The sequence below is a fragment of the Phaseolus vulgaris genome, chromosome 2 (assembly GCF_051622355.1).
Source record: "Phaseolus vulgaris cultivar YP4 chromosome 2, ASM5162235v1, whole genome shotgun sequence".
Lineage (NCBI taxonomy): Eukaryota > Viridiplantae > Streptophyta > Magnoliopsida > Fabales > Fabaceae > Phaseolus > Phaseolus vulgaris.
Genome location: NC_143499.1, coordinates 31,088,227 through 31,104,985, shown reverse-complemented (window position 1 = coordinate 31,104,985; position 16,759 = coordinate 31,088,227). Strand labels below are relative to the sequence as shown.

General features: G+C 32.8%; 2 protein-coding genes across 5 annotated transcripts; one reads left to right on the top strand and one right to left on the bottom strand.

Moving 5' to 3' along the window:
* Positions 1–1,554: 1,554 nt before the first annotated feature.
* Positions 1,555–3,105, top strand: LOC137811411 (actin-depolymerizing factor 7). Of its 2 annotated transcripts, XM_068613148.1 has the most exons (3): positions 1,555–1,797; positions 2,040–2,299; positions 2,493–3,105. In XM_068613148.1, exons 1-3 carry the CDS (start codon positions 1,795–1,797, stop codon positions 2,641–2,643), a joined length of 414 nt encoding a protein of 137 aa, XP_068469249.1. In that variant the 5' UTR covers positions 1,555–1,794; the 3' UTR covers positions 2,644–3,105. The 2 variants fall into 2 exon arrangements, with proteins under 2 accessions (XP_068469249.1, XP_068469247.1); XM_068613146.2 differs by lacking the exon at positions 1,555–1,797 and having other exon boundaries at positions 2,031–2,299; positions 2,493–2,759.
* A 532-nt stretch (positions 3,106–3,637) lies between these two features.
* On the bottom strand, positions 3,638–8,691 carry LOC137811410 (putative LRR receptor-like serine/threonine-protein kinase At1g63430). Of its 3 annotated transcripts, XM_068613144.1 has the most exons (14): positions 8,609–8,691; positions 8,083–8,198; positions 7,629–7,767; positions 7,409–7,480; positions 7,127–7,270; positions 6,895–7,044; positions 6,181–6,297; positions 6,036–6,100; positions 5,478–5,735; positions 5,178–5,383; positions 4,943–5,078; positions 4,705–4,862; positions 4,314–4,529; positions 3,638–4,214 (listed from the first exon to the last, which is right to left on the bottom strand). In XM_068613144.1, the coding sequence occupies exons 2-14, from the start codon at positions 8,165–8,167 to the stop codon at positions 3,969–3,971; spliced, it is 1,992 nt and encodes a 663-aa protein (XP_068469245.1). In that variant the 5' UTR covers positions 8,168–8,198; positions 8,609–8,691; the 3' UTR covers positions 3,638–3,968. The 3 variants fall into 3 exon arrangements, with proteins under 3 accessions (XP_068469245.1, XP_068469246.1, XP_068469244.1); XM_068613145.2 differs by lacking the exon at positions 8,609–8,691 and having other exon boundaries at positions 7,368–7,480; positions 8,083–8,593; XM_068613143.2 differs by lacking the exon at positions 8,609–8,691 and having other exon boundaries at positions 8,083–8,589.
* Positions 8,692–16,759: the final 8,068 nt, after the last annotated feature.

Genomic DNA, 16,759 nt, shown 5'->3' with positions numbered 1-16,759 from the left:
TGACTTACGTGGGCTTAACGCGACTTTGGGTTCGAAGGGATTTGAAAATTGGGTCCGTGTAACTATTAACCACGAAAAAGCCCACTAGGTAAGGGTTAAATAAGGGAAGTCATATAGAATAGATGAATTGTATGGTGAGTTTTAATCAGAATAACTGCGTATATATTCTCACTATTTATATCCTTTGAAGATTTTATGGAATATGTTCTTTTCTTCTTTGCTTTTCAAATATTTTCATAGTTTAATTAATCCAGAAACCACAGTTTCTACGTAAATGACTGCATTAGTTATATGAAGATTGAAATGAGAGAAAATGTAGAAACACTACTATTAATGTATACATTTTTCATTGTTTACGGGAGCATTAAAAACTTGTCATCATTGGAACCTTTTGCCATTCTCTCGTTATACTTTTATTAATTGATTGATGCTATTTTTTATTGGGCCGTTTGAGACGTCACGGATTACGTTTAGAGGCTGGGCAGCCGAAGTTGACTTGGACTCTAGAATTAAAGCCCATTCAATAATAGGCTTATAAAAATCAACACGTCCAGTCAAACCGTGGCCCACAATCCAATTCGTATTATTTGGGCCTTATCATCTTACTTTTTTTATATATACAAGGGACCAACTCTCTCATAATGTGGATCGTTGATGAAAAACGGTCCAAATCTTTGGTGCCCAATTCCAAATTGGCAAGCGTACCCCCACTTAAAACGAATATAGGATATGCGTCCTCAAGAATAACAAAATATAAGTTTTTTATTCATAAAAATTGGATATAGATATAGAAATTGTTTTGGTCGAAAGTAGTCACTTTAAATTAGGAACATGTTATATTTATAGGGATTTTTCATTCTTAATGTTTGTTGGATAAGTTTAAGTATTGAAAAACTTATTCAAGAGTTAAAGAGATTTATAATATCAAAATACGCGAGTTTTCAAAATTTCAATAACGAATCACCAATCTTGTTAAGTTTGATAGAGATAACATCATATAACCAACATATTCATCGTTTAATAAACTATTCATCGTCGATAAACATATTGTTTAAATGGTGACGTGACCTTACTTGACACTTAGATCATAGATTTCTTAACACTACCATGAGATGTTCCCTTCATGTACTTGATAAGTCATACTATTCATACAACAACATTTACAACAATTCATACATAATAATCAATTAATTGAATTAGAAATCAAACTTTTAAAAAATAACTCAAATCTTAAAAAAAGTCAATTTTAATATGTTAGATTTGAATCTTATACACCAAAACATATTAGAGTTTTCTCATATCCCTAAAGAATTTGGATTTATTTAAAAGAGAAGTGTGTAATTAATCACTAAGTTTAGAAAATTCACTAATTACACATTTTATCTAAAACGAAAAAAAAAGTGCTTAAAAAGTATTTATCCCCAAATTTAATTGGATACATATGGGTTAGTTGGGACATGTGATTTGTCTAATTAAGGCCTCTCCTAATTTGGAAGACCTAATTAAAATTAAGGTTGGTGCATTATATAAAGTTGAGGAGGTATGATGGAAGGAAGTAAAATAGATTGCAACAGACCCATCCATTAATTTCTCAGCCACTTTCTATTCCTTAACCGCAATCTTAGTCTTCTCAAAGTTCCACCTCTCGTGGCTCCCAAAAACAAGGATCTTTATCTTGTTATTTCTGTCCATAATTTTCATTGAGTCTGTTGCTCCCATTTCCATTCTCCATTGCTCCAACCCCTTTCTTTTCATACACTTTTCAAAGGGCGCTTCTACCTCATTGTTGGCAAAATGGTACTTTATTATCTATTTCTCTTCTTTATCTTTGAACCTGTTAGTTCTTATATAATACTTGTTTCTGCTTTGTCACTAACTATATATCCTGCTCACAACAATTGGGTTCTTCTTACCCTCCTTCCACTTTTTTCAAAAATCGGACCTTTGAATGTCAATAAGTATCACCAATTCATAGAATATATAGACTTCTAGAATTCTTGAATGATCAAGACATTTTATGACAAAAAACTATGGAGCAGGCAAATGCAGCGTCCGGAATGGCTGTGAATGATAGCTGCAAGTTGAAGTTTCAGGAGCTTAAAGCAAAACGGATCTACCGATACATTACGTTCAAAATTGAGCAGCAAGAAGTTGTGGTGGACAAAATAGGGGGATCGACAGAAACCTATGACGATTTTCAGGCCAGTTTGCCTGGTGATGAGTGTCGCTATGCCGTCTATGATTTTGATTTCACAACTGATGAGAATTGCCAGAAAAGCAAGATCTTCTTCGTTGCATGGTACTATACTTTATAAAGTGCACTTCACTTGGTTAATAATTAGTCACTTGGCCACAATAAAACCAAAACAACTTTTCTAACCTTCACATCTCTATTCTAAGTTCTAGATGTAATACAAACATCTTCAGACAAATACATGTTGCTGAACAAACTGTTTAATATTGTTTGTGTGTTGATGATATACCTTGTGCAGGTCACCAGACACTTCAAGGGTGAGGATGAAGATGGTGTATGCAAGTTCCAAGGATAGATTCAAGAGGGAACTAGACGGCATTCAAGTTGAACTGCAAGCAACTGATCCAAGTGAGATGAGCTTGGACATTGTAAAAGCACGAGCCATCTAAGTCCTCCCTTTTGTTGTCTCAACTCTCCTTCACAGTTAAAAATTAACTTTTTTTTCCTAACTGTTTGACAACATCGGGGGCCATATTGTTATTGTTTATTTTAGCCTGAATTTAATAACGACAAATCCAAAATGGCATGTACTATTATAATGCATCTTTCTTCCAAACATTCTTCAGGTTTTCCATTAATCTTGGCTAGTTTCAAGAGACAATGTCGGTGGCTGGATCAAGATTAAGTAGCATCTATATAGGATGCTGGTCTGACATGTTTCCAATCAAACCACTTGGGTGTTTTCCACTTGGAAGATGATTTTATGTAAAAGCATTTATTATATACCTCTTCTTTTTACTTCTCTTGTTTGAAGTTGTTTGACCAAGAATGATGGATTTTAGTTAAAGCATTCAATTTAGTGAGAAACACAGGGATTTATAGTAAAGTTTTTGTTCCTTCTCTTTTTTTTTCAACATCGTATCTCCCCTTCTATGATCTACTGATCCCCCATGCCTCTTGTATCTCTTTAGTCTCTATTCACTGTTAAATGTTAATTTTACCTTTACAATATTTTAACCTTGCATTAAAACTATCTTGAATGGGAAGGTGAAGGAGACATTAATGAATTTTTTCTATTAAATATTCAATCAATCAAACATTTCTCTCATATCGGTCCCTATCCTATCAAAATCGTCCTTAAACGAATCAAACTCTACCTGTAACATCACACAACCTTCAACTCCAGGCTTCAAGCCTTTTAGGCTTATAATCGGACCCTACTTATGACACTAAAGAAGCCTATCACGGGCGCTGTACCCGCTTTTTTTTTAATTTACAATATTTGATAGGCTGAACAAATTCTAAAGGATGCAACTACAAGAAATAAACAAACGGGAGAGTGCATGGCACTACATGATAAATGAAATGTTTTTCGCTTCATCTAAACTAAAATGGCCAGCTATCTTGACGAATAAGGCCAACAGATAATAATACAGAATAAGATTTAGATAATAACTACAACACTGCTTTGAGCTTTGTAAAACGTGACCCTTACAAAGTTATAACATACTTCATAAAAATCTCTGGAAAATACACAAAGGAAACACTTGTCAAATACAATCTTGTTCTATTTAACAATTTCTGGACCTGTACTACTAGTCCACTAGTTCTATACAACGAGACCTTCTCGTGCTTAAAGCCAAAACACATACCTTTATGAGCAATCATTTACAATAGAAATGAAATTGAAGAGTAAGAGAAAAGGAAGAAAGTAGTCAGAAAAAAGTATTACTAGTGTATGTGTAGATCTGTTAATTTAGTTTTTGACTATATATTAAGATAAAAGTGCAAGCTCAGCCCAAGCCAAAGATGACGACTTAAGCTCCACGCTTACTGATGTGTCAATTCTGTTCTCCAGCATGCTACACAATTCTCGCATAGATGGATGAGCAGTTTTATCAGGGTTGATACAGAGAGTTATTACCTCGCATATCACTTTGAGGTCTTCATGTCTAAAATGCTTCAGTTCAGGATCCACCACGCTCGACATTTCATCTGGCCTTTCGAGGTAGTCCTTGGCCTGCAGCACAAATATACATGTAACAAATGCTTAGCCAAAACACACTCTTCCAGCTTTGTGTGAGGCTTTTTAAACATCAAATTTCAGAAAGAGCCTTACCCAGTCAACCAAGTATCCTTTGTCCTTACAGTATGGAGGTCTTCCGCTGAGTAACTCTAGTAGAAGTACCCCAAAAGCAAAGATGTTTCCTTCGGTATCAAGATGGCGTGCTTCAAGGGAGTTTGGAAGGACACAGATAGCACCTTGGCTGCCAATGGAACCAGAATTCTTTTCTGATCTTTCAAGAATTGTCTTCCAACTTTCAAAATCAACCAACTGCAATTCAGGTTCATGACAATGAGTAAGCAAGCTTTTGAGTCTCCAACACACTATACTATATAAACATAGGTGCACGTTACTTCATTTATTTCTGCTCATTCTTGACTGCAAGAAGATATGACAACAACTGTAATCGGTAAAGTTGAAGATTTGAACTAGCCAGTGACCGCACCTTAGGGGAAAATTCTTCTGTAAGGTATACAGCACTAGAATTCAGCTCTGAGATAGTAAATGGAGGCTCCACTTCGGTATGCAAATACTTGAGTCCGCGTGCAATGCCTATGGCAATCTTCATACGCCGTGTCCAAGAGAATTGACATCCTTCTTCATCTGCAATCATAATTGCATGTTGAAGGAAATGAAACGCTTAAGACATGTTACATGTACACCACCTGAGAAACTTGACTTACAACAATGTAGGTGATCATGAAGTGTCCCATTTGAAGCATAATCAAAAACCAACATCCTCGTAAATGGAGTGTCCTCTCTACAATAACCAAGTAGTTTTCCTATATTCTCATGATTTAACCTTGCCAAGTCTGCCACCTGAATGGCATTAATAACATAAGTAAATATTAAAAGATTGGGACAACTATTAGTCTGCAAATTCTAGCAGGCTGTTGCAATAGGAAGATTTCCATTTACCTCTCTCTGAAAATAGAGCTCAAGATATCCTGTCCAATGCTCCTCCTTGATGCAGAGGGAAATTACAGCAATCTCAGGCCCACCTTTCATTGTTCCCTTGTAAACCACACTGTCTGGTGAGGACCCAATAATGTTGCTGAAGTCTTCACAGGCCACTTCAAGCTCTTGTCTGCTATACCTTCTCACATCCTTCAACATCTCAGGGTCTGCGCTTTAATAGAACCAATTATGTTGAAAACAGCTCTGGAACTATTACATGTTAATAGAAAGTTGGGACAACAGAAAAAAGAATCTTCATACCTATATATACTGCCGTATGATCTTTCTGGCTTCCAGATTTTTTCCAAGGAATAATGATAGATGATTTTTTGTTACATCTCTGAAAAGCAGCAAAAACAGCAACCAGAAAGAGAGAGCCCACCATAGTCCCAGTTACTATTTCTAGAGCCAAAAGCCAAACAGGTTTTGACCCTCCGTGATGCTTGGACGCATATTCAGCGGGTTGGTGACTTGGATTCACAACTGGCTGGCTCTTGGCACTGGCAGGAGAAGCACCAGCTAAGAAATAATATAGTTCATTGTTAGATACATAAATTGAAAGGAGCAAGTATTGTGCAGTGAGTATTGAATTTGAAAAAATTCTTATCTATAAAAAGTACATAGATCTATTATCAACACCGGCTTGGGTTTTCAAAAGAGGAATACAAGGGAATATCCGTCAAAGCCACTTCACAATAAAGTCAAGACTCGGCTCATTTCATTTCTTTCGTATGATTCAAATTTTATGAGGTGACCATGATGAGACATTTGATTGATGCCTTCAATCCTGAGTTCTTGAAAGGTAATGTGAATACATACCGCACTGTATAGAAGGTCGCTGCTTTAAATCCTGGCTCTGGATGCAATTCCCTTGAAAGCTTAACCTGCCAGACATAGTATATGATTACTAAATAATATAGTTGAGGAGTAGAATGTCAACATGACCAGAGTATCAAAAAAGTACCTCGGAAGATACTCCAAGCATTTGGGTATACTACCAACTAAAAAATTATATGAGAAGTCTGCTACTTTCAACTGAGACGAACGACAGAAGCCAGTTGCATTCTCCTTCGACGCATACCTGAAGTCATACAAATTTATTAGAGACAGATTAAAAAAATTCAAATTTTGACTGCTTGAACTTGATCTTTTACACTTAATGTTGAATCTCACTGCATGTTTTTAAGCCACAACAGATATAAGCTGATTCATAAAAGGAAGTTTATGTCTCCCTAATGAAATCCTTTTAAATGGTTCCTGAACAAGTTGAAAACTTGACACTAGTCATTCATTGCCAATAATAGATAATCCTATTCCATTTTGCATGTATCCATAATATCTCCTCCACAATAACAAACTTCAAAGATAAATCTAAACCATGATAATATACAAAAAAAAAGTGATAAAATTTCTCATCTGCATTAGTCACGACACGAGTGAAGAAAGATGTAACATTTAAACGTGAAACAGTAATTTGCATCACTTTAATTGCATACAAGACCAAATACTATCTCGTTCAATCATGGCTATGTACAACTATATAAAGGTACCCTACACTCCTATAGTCTACACCGTTAAAAGGAAGTGCTTTATCAACCAGGTTAGGAAAGAACTACGTGAATAAGAATAATGAATCCCTGACCAAACCATAACAACTCAATTGTAAAATTACACTCACATCCCATGCATATTTGAAGCAAAATTTGAGCTATCGCCAGCAGGAATAGGTCCTTGAAGTCTATTCCTATCCAGCCGAAGTTCTTGAAGGAATATCAAGTTTCCAAGCTCAGGAGGTAGCCTACCAGTCAACCCGTTGGACTGCAAGTTTCTACAAGAATGCAAACAAATTTGAGTGAGTAGGGGAGTCAATATTTTTTCTATTCAGGAAGTTTATACTGAATTTCTTTTACATTTTCACAACTCGAGTTAGATTTCCAAACTCTGGAGGAATTGGTCCTGTTAACTGATTCATTCCTACATCAAACACCCTGAGATATTTCAACTCGCTCAACTCTCTAGGTATTGTTCCGATGAGATTGTTTCCGTGCAAAATTCTGTATAAACAAAAGAAACCAGAAATCAGCTGCGGCCATGATATTCCAGAACCAAGCCAAGTAATAATCAAAACATGACTAAGCCAAAGGTTTTCACTTTTCAGGATGAAGTACGGCTAGGAGAAAGGGTGAACATACAGTTCTTGCAAGTAGGCGAGTTGCCCCAACTCTGGTGCAAGAAACCCCTTCAATGATGATCCCGATATGTTTCTGCAAAGAAGAATCTCAATCTTTAGTGCTAGGAATGTGCTACCTTAGCAGTTCACGTCATCAGCCATGTCAGTCAGATAGCAACAGTACACCCCATCAACAACAACAGAAATAAGCACTCAGCAAGAAAAGACCAGTGATATCTTACAGCTTGATGACATGATCTCGCACCATAGTGCAAGTGACGCCAAACCAGTTACAAGGATCTGCTTCTACCGTATCCCAATTGGACAAAACTTGATATAGGTCTTCATAAACAGCTTCTTTGAAGCTTCTAAGCGCCCAAACTATCAAGAAAAGAAAGAAACAATGCAAACGCTTCATTTCGTTGCTACGAACACTTAATAAAAACTTGGGTAGCTTTGCCAAGACAAAAAGGACCACGTCCATGAAAAGCAAAACCAATCACACAATCTCGAAACTTGCAAGCTCACACAAGAAATAGAGCTACCTAACAATCTTTGCTACTTAATTACACCCAACGCACTACCTTAGAAGAAATTAAACAGTCAACAAGGTTTTGGAAGCAGAAAAACATGGCATAACGTGAGTGGATAACTGAGATCTGAAAAAGAAAGTAAATTCTCCAACAAAACACATACCTTCATTTGAGGGCACAGTGTCAGAAGCCACAAAAGAGAGCGTGTAAATCAAAGAAAGAAACCATAATGAAGTACGAGGCTTCATCTTGTTCTGCTAGCCACTCAGCACTTGAGTTCTATCAAACAAAATTCAAAGAGCACTCTCAAAGAAAGAGTAGAACTCATGAGAAACAAGACTTGGTGGGAAGTGGGGAAGAATATAAACTGCTACAAAGTTTAAAAGGTTCTAAAAATCTGCATTGTGTGCTACTAGAAGGTTGGTTTTGCAGCAAATATAGAAAGAAAGGTAGCAAACAGTGAAGAAAGAGAAGTCTAAATCCAAGATTTGGCAACAACCTGTGGAAATAATAACCAACTAGCTGCTGGTTGGAATGAGAGACAGAGAAAACTAAAAGTGAGCAAAATTGTTATGGTTACAACGACAATAGACTGAAGGCACAGCAGAATCAAAACTTGGATTGAAAGAGAGTTTAGCCAACAAGCAAGTGCCAACAATTCAATTAATTTGATTAAGATTGCAACATACCCATAGGCTGTTAAAGATGACCCTTTTTTCATTATGTCTTGAAGAGAGAAATAAAAGATGAAACATCACAGACAGAGAAAAATAATGTATAAAAAAAAGTAAAGGTATTATATTTCTAGGTTTAAAATAAACTGTGCTCAAAGTGGCCATTTATGCTGTAAAGACAACTCTTCTTATTTTTCTTTTTCTGATTCATCAAATTAATTAATCAGTTAGTTAATTAGAATGATTAGTAACAACGCGGTGTGGTAATTGATGAGGGGGTGGGGCTTGAATTGAATGGTGATAGTACTAAACTATCTCCTGAAGTTGGTGAAAGAAGGAATTGATATCTCAACGTTTTGGATCATATTCGTTCTACGTTAGTCAACAACTAACATGTAGGTTAATCATACACTACCAGATCTTCAAACTCCAAAGGATTACTCTTTCTCCCTAATAATCACAATTTTTCTGTCAAAGTGCGCATTTTTATCATCTTTGTTCGATCAAAAATGTATTCAATCTATTTCACGGTTTTCTTTTCGTTTTCATCAAGAGTTTTTCTTGAAGGAAATTATCCTTATTTTAATCCTTGAAAACGTTATTTTCTATCAAGTTTCATCTGTTAAAAAAAGTTATCATAAGATTGCAATATATCGGTTTGTAGATTTCACAACATTTCATAATATATTAAATACAGTTTGTAGATTTCACATTATATTAGAACATTTCATAATATATAAATGAATTTTAGTGAGAGTTTGTTGATTTTATCATACTACCCACTATTAGACTGTTATTGAACTACCTATAATATGTTATCCCACACAAACCTCACTTGTGTCTAATTGAAAATGACATCTCATAATATATAAGTTAATGTTAATGAGAGTTTGTTGGTTTTATCAAACTATCCACTATTAAACTCACATCACTCACAATATGTTGTCCTACACACGAGCTGTCACTTGTGTCAACGTAACATCATCACCATTTTTATTTTTATTTTACTTTCAAATCCATTATTGCTTTATTACTTTTGCTTCTCTTGCTTTGCATTTTTTTAGAAATTTGGTGACTATAAAATATTATGTACAACAACTTTACTAATTTTTATAATAATTATCTAAGAGCTACACTAATATATTGTTGTTATTAAACTTCTTTTTATGTGTCCGAGTTAATTATTTTGAAAATGGATATGATAAATGGGCATTTGGTATAGGGTTGGTCGGGCCAAATTAATTATTTATGTATTTTGTTTTGTACCGTGATTACTGGTCGGTTTGATATTTAATTAAATAAAGTAGTATTAACTAAAGAAAAGTGCTTTTTCTTAAAAGGCAGAGAAGTCTCAAAAAATTCCACAGTTCCCAGTTGTTCTCCAACAAGAAGTGTGTGAAACATATTCCAACCTTGAAATATAACAAACCCCACCTCATTCATAATACCTAATAAAGATTGGCATCATCGTCATCACGCATCATCAATTTTCAGGTTAATCTTAATCTAATGTTTATTTCACTGTCGTCATGTTTATGTCTGATGTAGTTGTTTTGTATTATGGCTAAAACCCTAAAGCATTGTGGAAAATTTAAACGATTAAATATGTTGAGGCTTTGATTTGAATTGATTTTCCACACCTTTTGGTTGCTCTGATATGATTGTATTTTTGAATGGTGCAGAGGGGTTATGGGACAAATGAAGATAAATTTTTAACCCCGAAAGGACCTGGCTAATGCTACCAAGCAAGACATTCTAAGAGTTGGAGTATATTTTAAGGAAGAAGAAACATCATCGTCATCATTTCAACGAACACTTGTGCTTCAAAAATAAATAATGAAACAAAATATCATCAATTGGAAATCATAAACTATCAAAAACGACAAATAATTTAGTATTAGCTATTGGTAAAGATCAATACTGATTATAAAAGTAGCTTTTCATCGGAAGATAAATTATCTGATTTTGGACTTTTGGTTACAAAAGATAAATTTCATAAATAGACAAACACTTTAAAAGTCAATACATGGGGTCTTCTATTTAACAATAAAAAGTGACTACTATGGAAGTTAAGCATATCACACTTCTTTCTATATGTAGGTCTCTTTAATTACTTTCCATGTAATCTTTTTACTAATTAAATTAAATTCAACTTTAAAAAATAAATTTAAATAATTTTATCTCATGTTTTTCCGTATATATTATATATTTATATATTATTATTATTATATGTATAAACATTTCCATGTGTAATATAGCTTGTATTTTTTTTAATTTAGTATTAAATATATATTTTGTAATATAATTTTTTTTTTCCTTTTTTAATCACACATTCTTCTTCTTTTTACGTCTTGACATGATTAAACATAAGTCATTATCTGTATTGTCATAATCATTATTAAAGGAACGTACCATTCTAATATGGTATCGGAACTCTATCATACTCTTTTTTTTTTTCTCTTCATCTTTTTCTTCCTTTCTTGGTGGTTCTTGTTTCTAATGTCATCATGTACGAAAAACCATCTCAAATCTATTCTTTTTACAGTTTCTTATATTTTTACCTAAGAAAAATATTGTTATTGTTTTTGTCTCTCTCTTTCTTGAAGTCAATAACTATCATTCTTATAGCACATTCATGATTATCACTCTTAGCGCAAAGAACAAAGTGGAGTTCTTTAATAAGATTGTTTCAAAGCTGAAATTTTTTATCCTTCTTATCATGTTTGACATAACATGGTTCTATCTTGACTAATTCGCTTTGTTTCCACTCCAATTTGCTAAAGTATTTTGTTGATAGATAAAGTTGAAGAAATATAAAGATCTAAAATGTTGTTATTTTTAAAGAGATCTTCTTCACATATTTGAATTACAAATGGAGGCATCTTTTCTTCCTTAAACAATGAGACCTCTCATTTGTTGCTGACTGAGTTTTTTCACAAAGCTTAGGGTTAGGGTTGTATGAGATGAACTTGAGAGCTTTAGACCATACATCCTTTATGGATTTACATCACCAAATGTTCATATACTATTCTTTCAACCAAGTACACATAATATTATCAATGATTTAATATAAAATAAATAAATATATATATATATATATATTCTTTAATATCAAATATTAAAAAAAATTACATAAATTTAACACAATTAAACATTCAAAATTAAGTATTAGATATTCTCAATGATGAAAATAAACAATAAATATATAAAAATATTTTAAAAAAGAGTAAAAGTAATAAAATATAAGATCTGAAAATGATTTAAGATAATACAATTGAAGTTTGTATTTTTCGATATGCGATATACCTTTTGAAGAAATCATAAAATGAAAAAAAAAGTACAATTGAGATGGTTGTGATTAAAAGAAAAAGTATATTGAAAATGTAAATGAATTTAGTGAATATTAAGTTAGACAATTGAAAAGGAGAAAATAGAAAGTAAAAGAGGATTTTTCAAATAAAACAAATTTAGCTCAAATTATATAATATATTAAAAATAATTTTGTAATTTAAAACAATTAGAAAAGATATATGTACAGATTTTTTCTCATACTCATAATTAATTTAAAAAATAAATTAGTGAATCATTAAAAAAAATAAATTAATCCAATTAAAGGTTTAGTCTTGATTAGAGTTTGTTTACTCGCTTCTCATTCTCTTATTATTATTTTGTCCTCATGAGTTGTCTAAATTTAATTTTAGTTATTTATTTTTTTTCCTCCAATGTTATATATAATATATATATATATTAAGAAAGGTAGTGTATTAGCCGTGAAGTATGATCGAAGATGAAGCATGAAGGCATGTGGGGTTTTAGATTTTGCTTTTGTAAAAGATGCATGATGCGGAGTCCTCACCTTGCTCGCCATGTACAGTGTCCCACGATAAGGACCTCCACATCATATGCATTATCTATTATATCTTATATTCAACTCAACTATTGCCCACTTCTTTATTTTTGGTTCCACCTTTGCCCCATTAATGCTTTCCTTGTTTTTCCTATGTTTTTTTGCAATCAAAGAATTTTTCACGTCAACCTTGCTCCAAATTAAAATCTTGTGTGGAATATTTCTGCTGAAAAAGAGCCATATTGGTCCTACCTCAAAACTTCATAAATCCCGTGCTCTCTTTAATCTGCACATGTTCTTCCTTCCTCACATTATCATGTTTCCCAAACTCTAAGATGTGTGCAATTCACGCAAGCTACAAGTACTCAACTCATTAACTGTTTGCTTAAAATCAGTGTAAAACCCAACACAGTACAAAGTTGTTTCTCATCCGTTTCATTTGCAGAAAATGGTACAGCATAACATAAAGATGTAAATACTATTAAATATTAAATATTAGAATATATCATAATTTATAAATAGATTACAAATTTTACTAAATTATTAAATAAGATTGAGTTAAATTTAAAGTTCACTCAATATTACTTATAAAAAAAACTTTTTATTGTGTCAACAAGACCAAAGGTGTTTTCTATGGCTATTATATATTGAAAGTAAGTATAACATGCTTACGGAACAATCTCAATGGAATTGTTTTCTTGATGGTAATGGTTGAACTTGGTTGAAGTGGTACTAGGTTCTGGCTCGCCAGTTTGAGACATTAGAAAGGCTCGTGTTGATTCCTAAAATGAACAAGATTCTTGTCATAATCTTTTTTTGTAAACTTGGGATTTGCAAATTGTAACAAACGTTTCATTCTTAATTGTTGGGCTTGCAACAAAGGGTTAGATAAAAGGACCATTTTATTCTTAAAAAAATATATTTCAAATTTTATAATTTGGATATTAATTTTTTTCTATTCACACCTCCTGAATTGCCTGAATTCTAGAAACTGATTTTTTTCTTTAAAATATTATATTTTGGATTACAAAATTTAAGATATTCTCAAAAATATCTTATGAATTTTGTAATCCAAAAATACCTTGTGGATTGCATAATATAGAATGTATTTTTTTTTTAAGAAACTCATTTTTGATTATATTTTTAATTTAAAATATATTTCGAATTTTAAAATCTGAATTTTTTTTATCACTTATTCTGAAAAAAAAACATCAATAGAATAAAGGGTAATTTTAGTATTTTAAGAAGTATAGAATTGACATAAGAAGCTATGGAGGTGCAGCAAAAAACAACCAGTCCTACATCTTCACATCTTCTTCTAGTACCTTCTTACTTTTGATTAAAAGTTAAATTTATTAAGCCTAAATCCCTACATCCTCTATTATATACTTCGTTCCAGTTTAGATATTCTAAACTCTACTATTCATAAGTCATTATGAATCCAGAAAATGACTTTCGAATTATAAAATTTGAAAGTCAACTTTGTGTTTCAAATTCTACAATTTAGAAGTCTTTTTTGAATTCATAAATGACTTTCAAATTATATAATTCGATATAAAAAGTTGATTTCTCAATTCTACAATTCAAAATCATTTTGTTTTATAAATTTTACACTTTTGAATTATAGAATTCAAAATACAAAGTTGATTTCTTAATTTTACAATTCAAAGTCGTTTTGTATTCTGAATTTTACAATCCAAAACTTCTACAAAGACAGCTTCTTCCTGCACCTCCATGATTTTTTCGGGCACCTCCATAGACTTTTAAAATATCAAAAAAGCCCCTCAGTAAAAATATCGTCATAATGTATAATAAAAATTATAACTTCCGGATCACACAATGCGGAACTTAATTGGATAAACTAACACGAAATTGATTGAAAACCTAACACCTACTGGATTACATAATCCAGAACCTAACTAGAAACCCACCAAATTACATAATCCATAACCTGACTTAAAATCAACCGGATTATGTAATCTGATACCTATTTGTGCAAATGGTTACTGGACTATATTGTGCCTTCTGCTACATTTCACTTCAGAATTAAACCAATGAAATTACTAACCTATAAATGTTGAAAATGAAGATGGCAGTGAAAAAGGAGAGCTTTAGAAGAAATGAAAGCTTTTGAGAGATGAAGAAATTTGAGAGGATTAGAATTTGAGAGAAGGAGAAAAGTTGAAGGAGGTGGGAGATGGTTGGAGGTGTGCGGCGCTAGGAGTGAAGGAGAAAGGGAGAGAAAGTGAAAGTAGGTTAAATTAAATTAGGTTAAAGTTATATTTTATTTTTTTAATATTTTATTCTTCTACAAATTCTAAAATTCGAAAATAAAAAACAAACACACTAGCTTACCTCCTTACCAAAGACCACCACCATATATAAGCCACCAAAAACCACCACCAACCACCAATGAACCAGCATGAACAACCACAGTCCATCAATACAATTCTTAACTAAACCACCAAATACTATAACCTTTAAGTGTAAAACACCATTTCACCACTAACCTCGTTCACCTCTAACAAACCTAAAAAATATTTGAAAATGACATGTTTTCGTTTGGCACATGTGGTAAGCATCTCACCATACACGACACAATCATAAAGCGGTGCAAACACATGATTCCAGTTGAATGCTTTGAATAAGTTGCAGCGAATATAGCATGAAACGAAATATCGATATATATGCCTAGCCAACTGATATTTTCAATTTTTTTATATTGAAATTTTATTCTTCAATTACTACATTGAACGTCCTTTATGATTTGTTACATAAGGAAAGGTAGTTAAAATTAATGCATACAAAGAAGATTTAAATCTCTAAGTTTTAAAATGAAATTTAGGAAATAATTTATATTTTCTGTTGATTTAATTGGTGGTTCTTGTGAAACCCCACATCATACATATAAGATCATATATTTTTGTTTATTGTTAAATTTCGTTTCATTAACTAAAAGATCGTATCAGTCTAATATATTTAATAAATTCATTATCTAATCAAAGTGACGTGGTGAGATGAGGTGAAACTAAATACATTTAGTACACTATACTAGTACGAAAAACACACAATAAGAGAGTTTTGAGATACATAACTGTTACAGACAAGTCAGTAGGGTCTGAGATTTAGAAAAACAAGTATCTTCTTAATCTTAATCTAATGTGTTATCTGTTTTTCTGTGTCTTCTTTCATACATATTTATATTTGTTATTTTTTAATTTAGCTTTATTTCCAACCTTGTTCTTAGGTAAATGCTTCCCTTTACTATTCTATTATAATTTAAAATTTCTCTAATTTGTTTTAATAGAATAAAACGTCTTAAATACCAATAAACATAGGATCATTCCTCCCTTGACCTCTGGCAGACCCAATACTCTACAGTAACAAATATGAAAAACAAAGGGACAGAACAGAAGATAAGGGCTAGAATTTCATAATGTTTCCTAACATTCTTTTTCTTCTGTTGGTATTGGTTGTGCTCTGTCGCACCCTTTTGCTCCAACCAGCTAGTGCCAGCTTTGTCTCCATCCCAACAATTATTTGCTCATGGCACACAATATGGGACAACCCCACTTATAGACCAAAATTCACATCAAGAAATGAAGATAAATGTTGCCAAGTGTAAGGAGCTGGTTTTGAACACACCATTGCCTCACTGAAAGCAGAAAAAGTATCTAAGATCACAATTTCAGGAAGTTTTTTATTTTTATCTGAAATTTTTTATTTTTTTTATTTTTATCAGCAATAACAATTAAATAAATGCGAATTACTTCAAGGTGGTTCAACCCTTATACAAAATATACAATAAACAACTTCTAAACTAAAGCCAGCAAACTAAACAAACCAAAACACTAACTGTACGTACTAAAAACCTAAAATATATCAAGAATTCATTCTCATACATTACAAAGGTTCGAAGCACCGACTGGAGAAGGAAAACGAGGCAGAACGAGATTTTTCAGAAATTCAAGACCAAACATTTGCTTGCACCATTGCACACACTTCTGACGCATTAGCCACACCCCTATTGAAAATGATAGAATTCTTGTGATTCCAAATTTTTCTCACAACCCCAACCTAAATTGTACTCCACACGTCATTAAACGAATTTGAATACAGGCTCATCCTGAACTGAGCAAAGTTTGACAAATGATCAATGTGAGACACAAACGACACTCCCAGCCCCTTAAAGTAGAAACACCAAACCCGCCAAGCAAAACTGCAAACAAAAAACAAATGGCGACGAGACTCTTCCTCCTTCCCATACAAACAGCACAAAGAACTTTCCACCAACACCCCACGCTCTTCCAAATTGACCC

What these genes read in the sequence shown, in the direction of transcription:
- LOC137811411 (XM_068613146.2), top strand. Translation starts at nt 2,031, where the DNA reads ATGGAGCAGGCAAATGCAGCGTCCGGAATGGCTGTGAATGATAGCTGC. An exon ending in AAGATCTTCTTCGTTGCATG is followed by an intron (nt 2,300 to 2,492) that starts GTACTATACTTT and finishes TACCTTGTGCAG; the next exon opens with GTCACCAGACACTTCAAGGG.
- LOC137811410 (XM_068613144.1), bottom strand. Translation starts at nt 8,167, where the DNA reads ATGAAGCCTCGTACTTCATTATGGTTTCTTTCTTTGATTTACACGCTC. An exon ending in CAGAAGAATTTTCCCCTAAG is followed by an intron (nt 4,530 to 4,704) that starts GTGCGGTCACTG and finishes CCTGAATTGCAG; the next exon opens with TTGGTTGATTTTGAAAGTTG. An exon ending in AAGGATACTTGGTTGACTGG is followed by an intron (nt 4,215 to 4,313) that starts GTAAGGCTCTTT and finishes TTTGTGCTGCAG; the next exon opens with GCCAAGGACTACCTCGAAAG.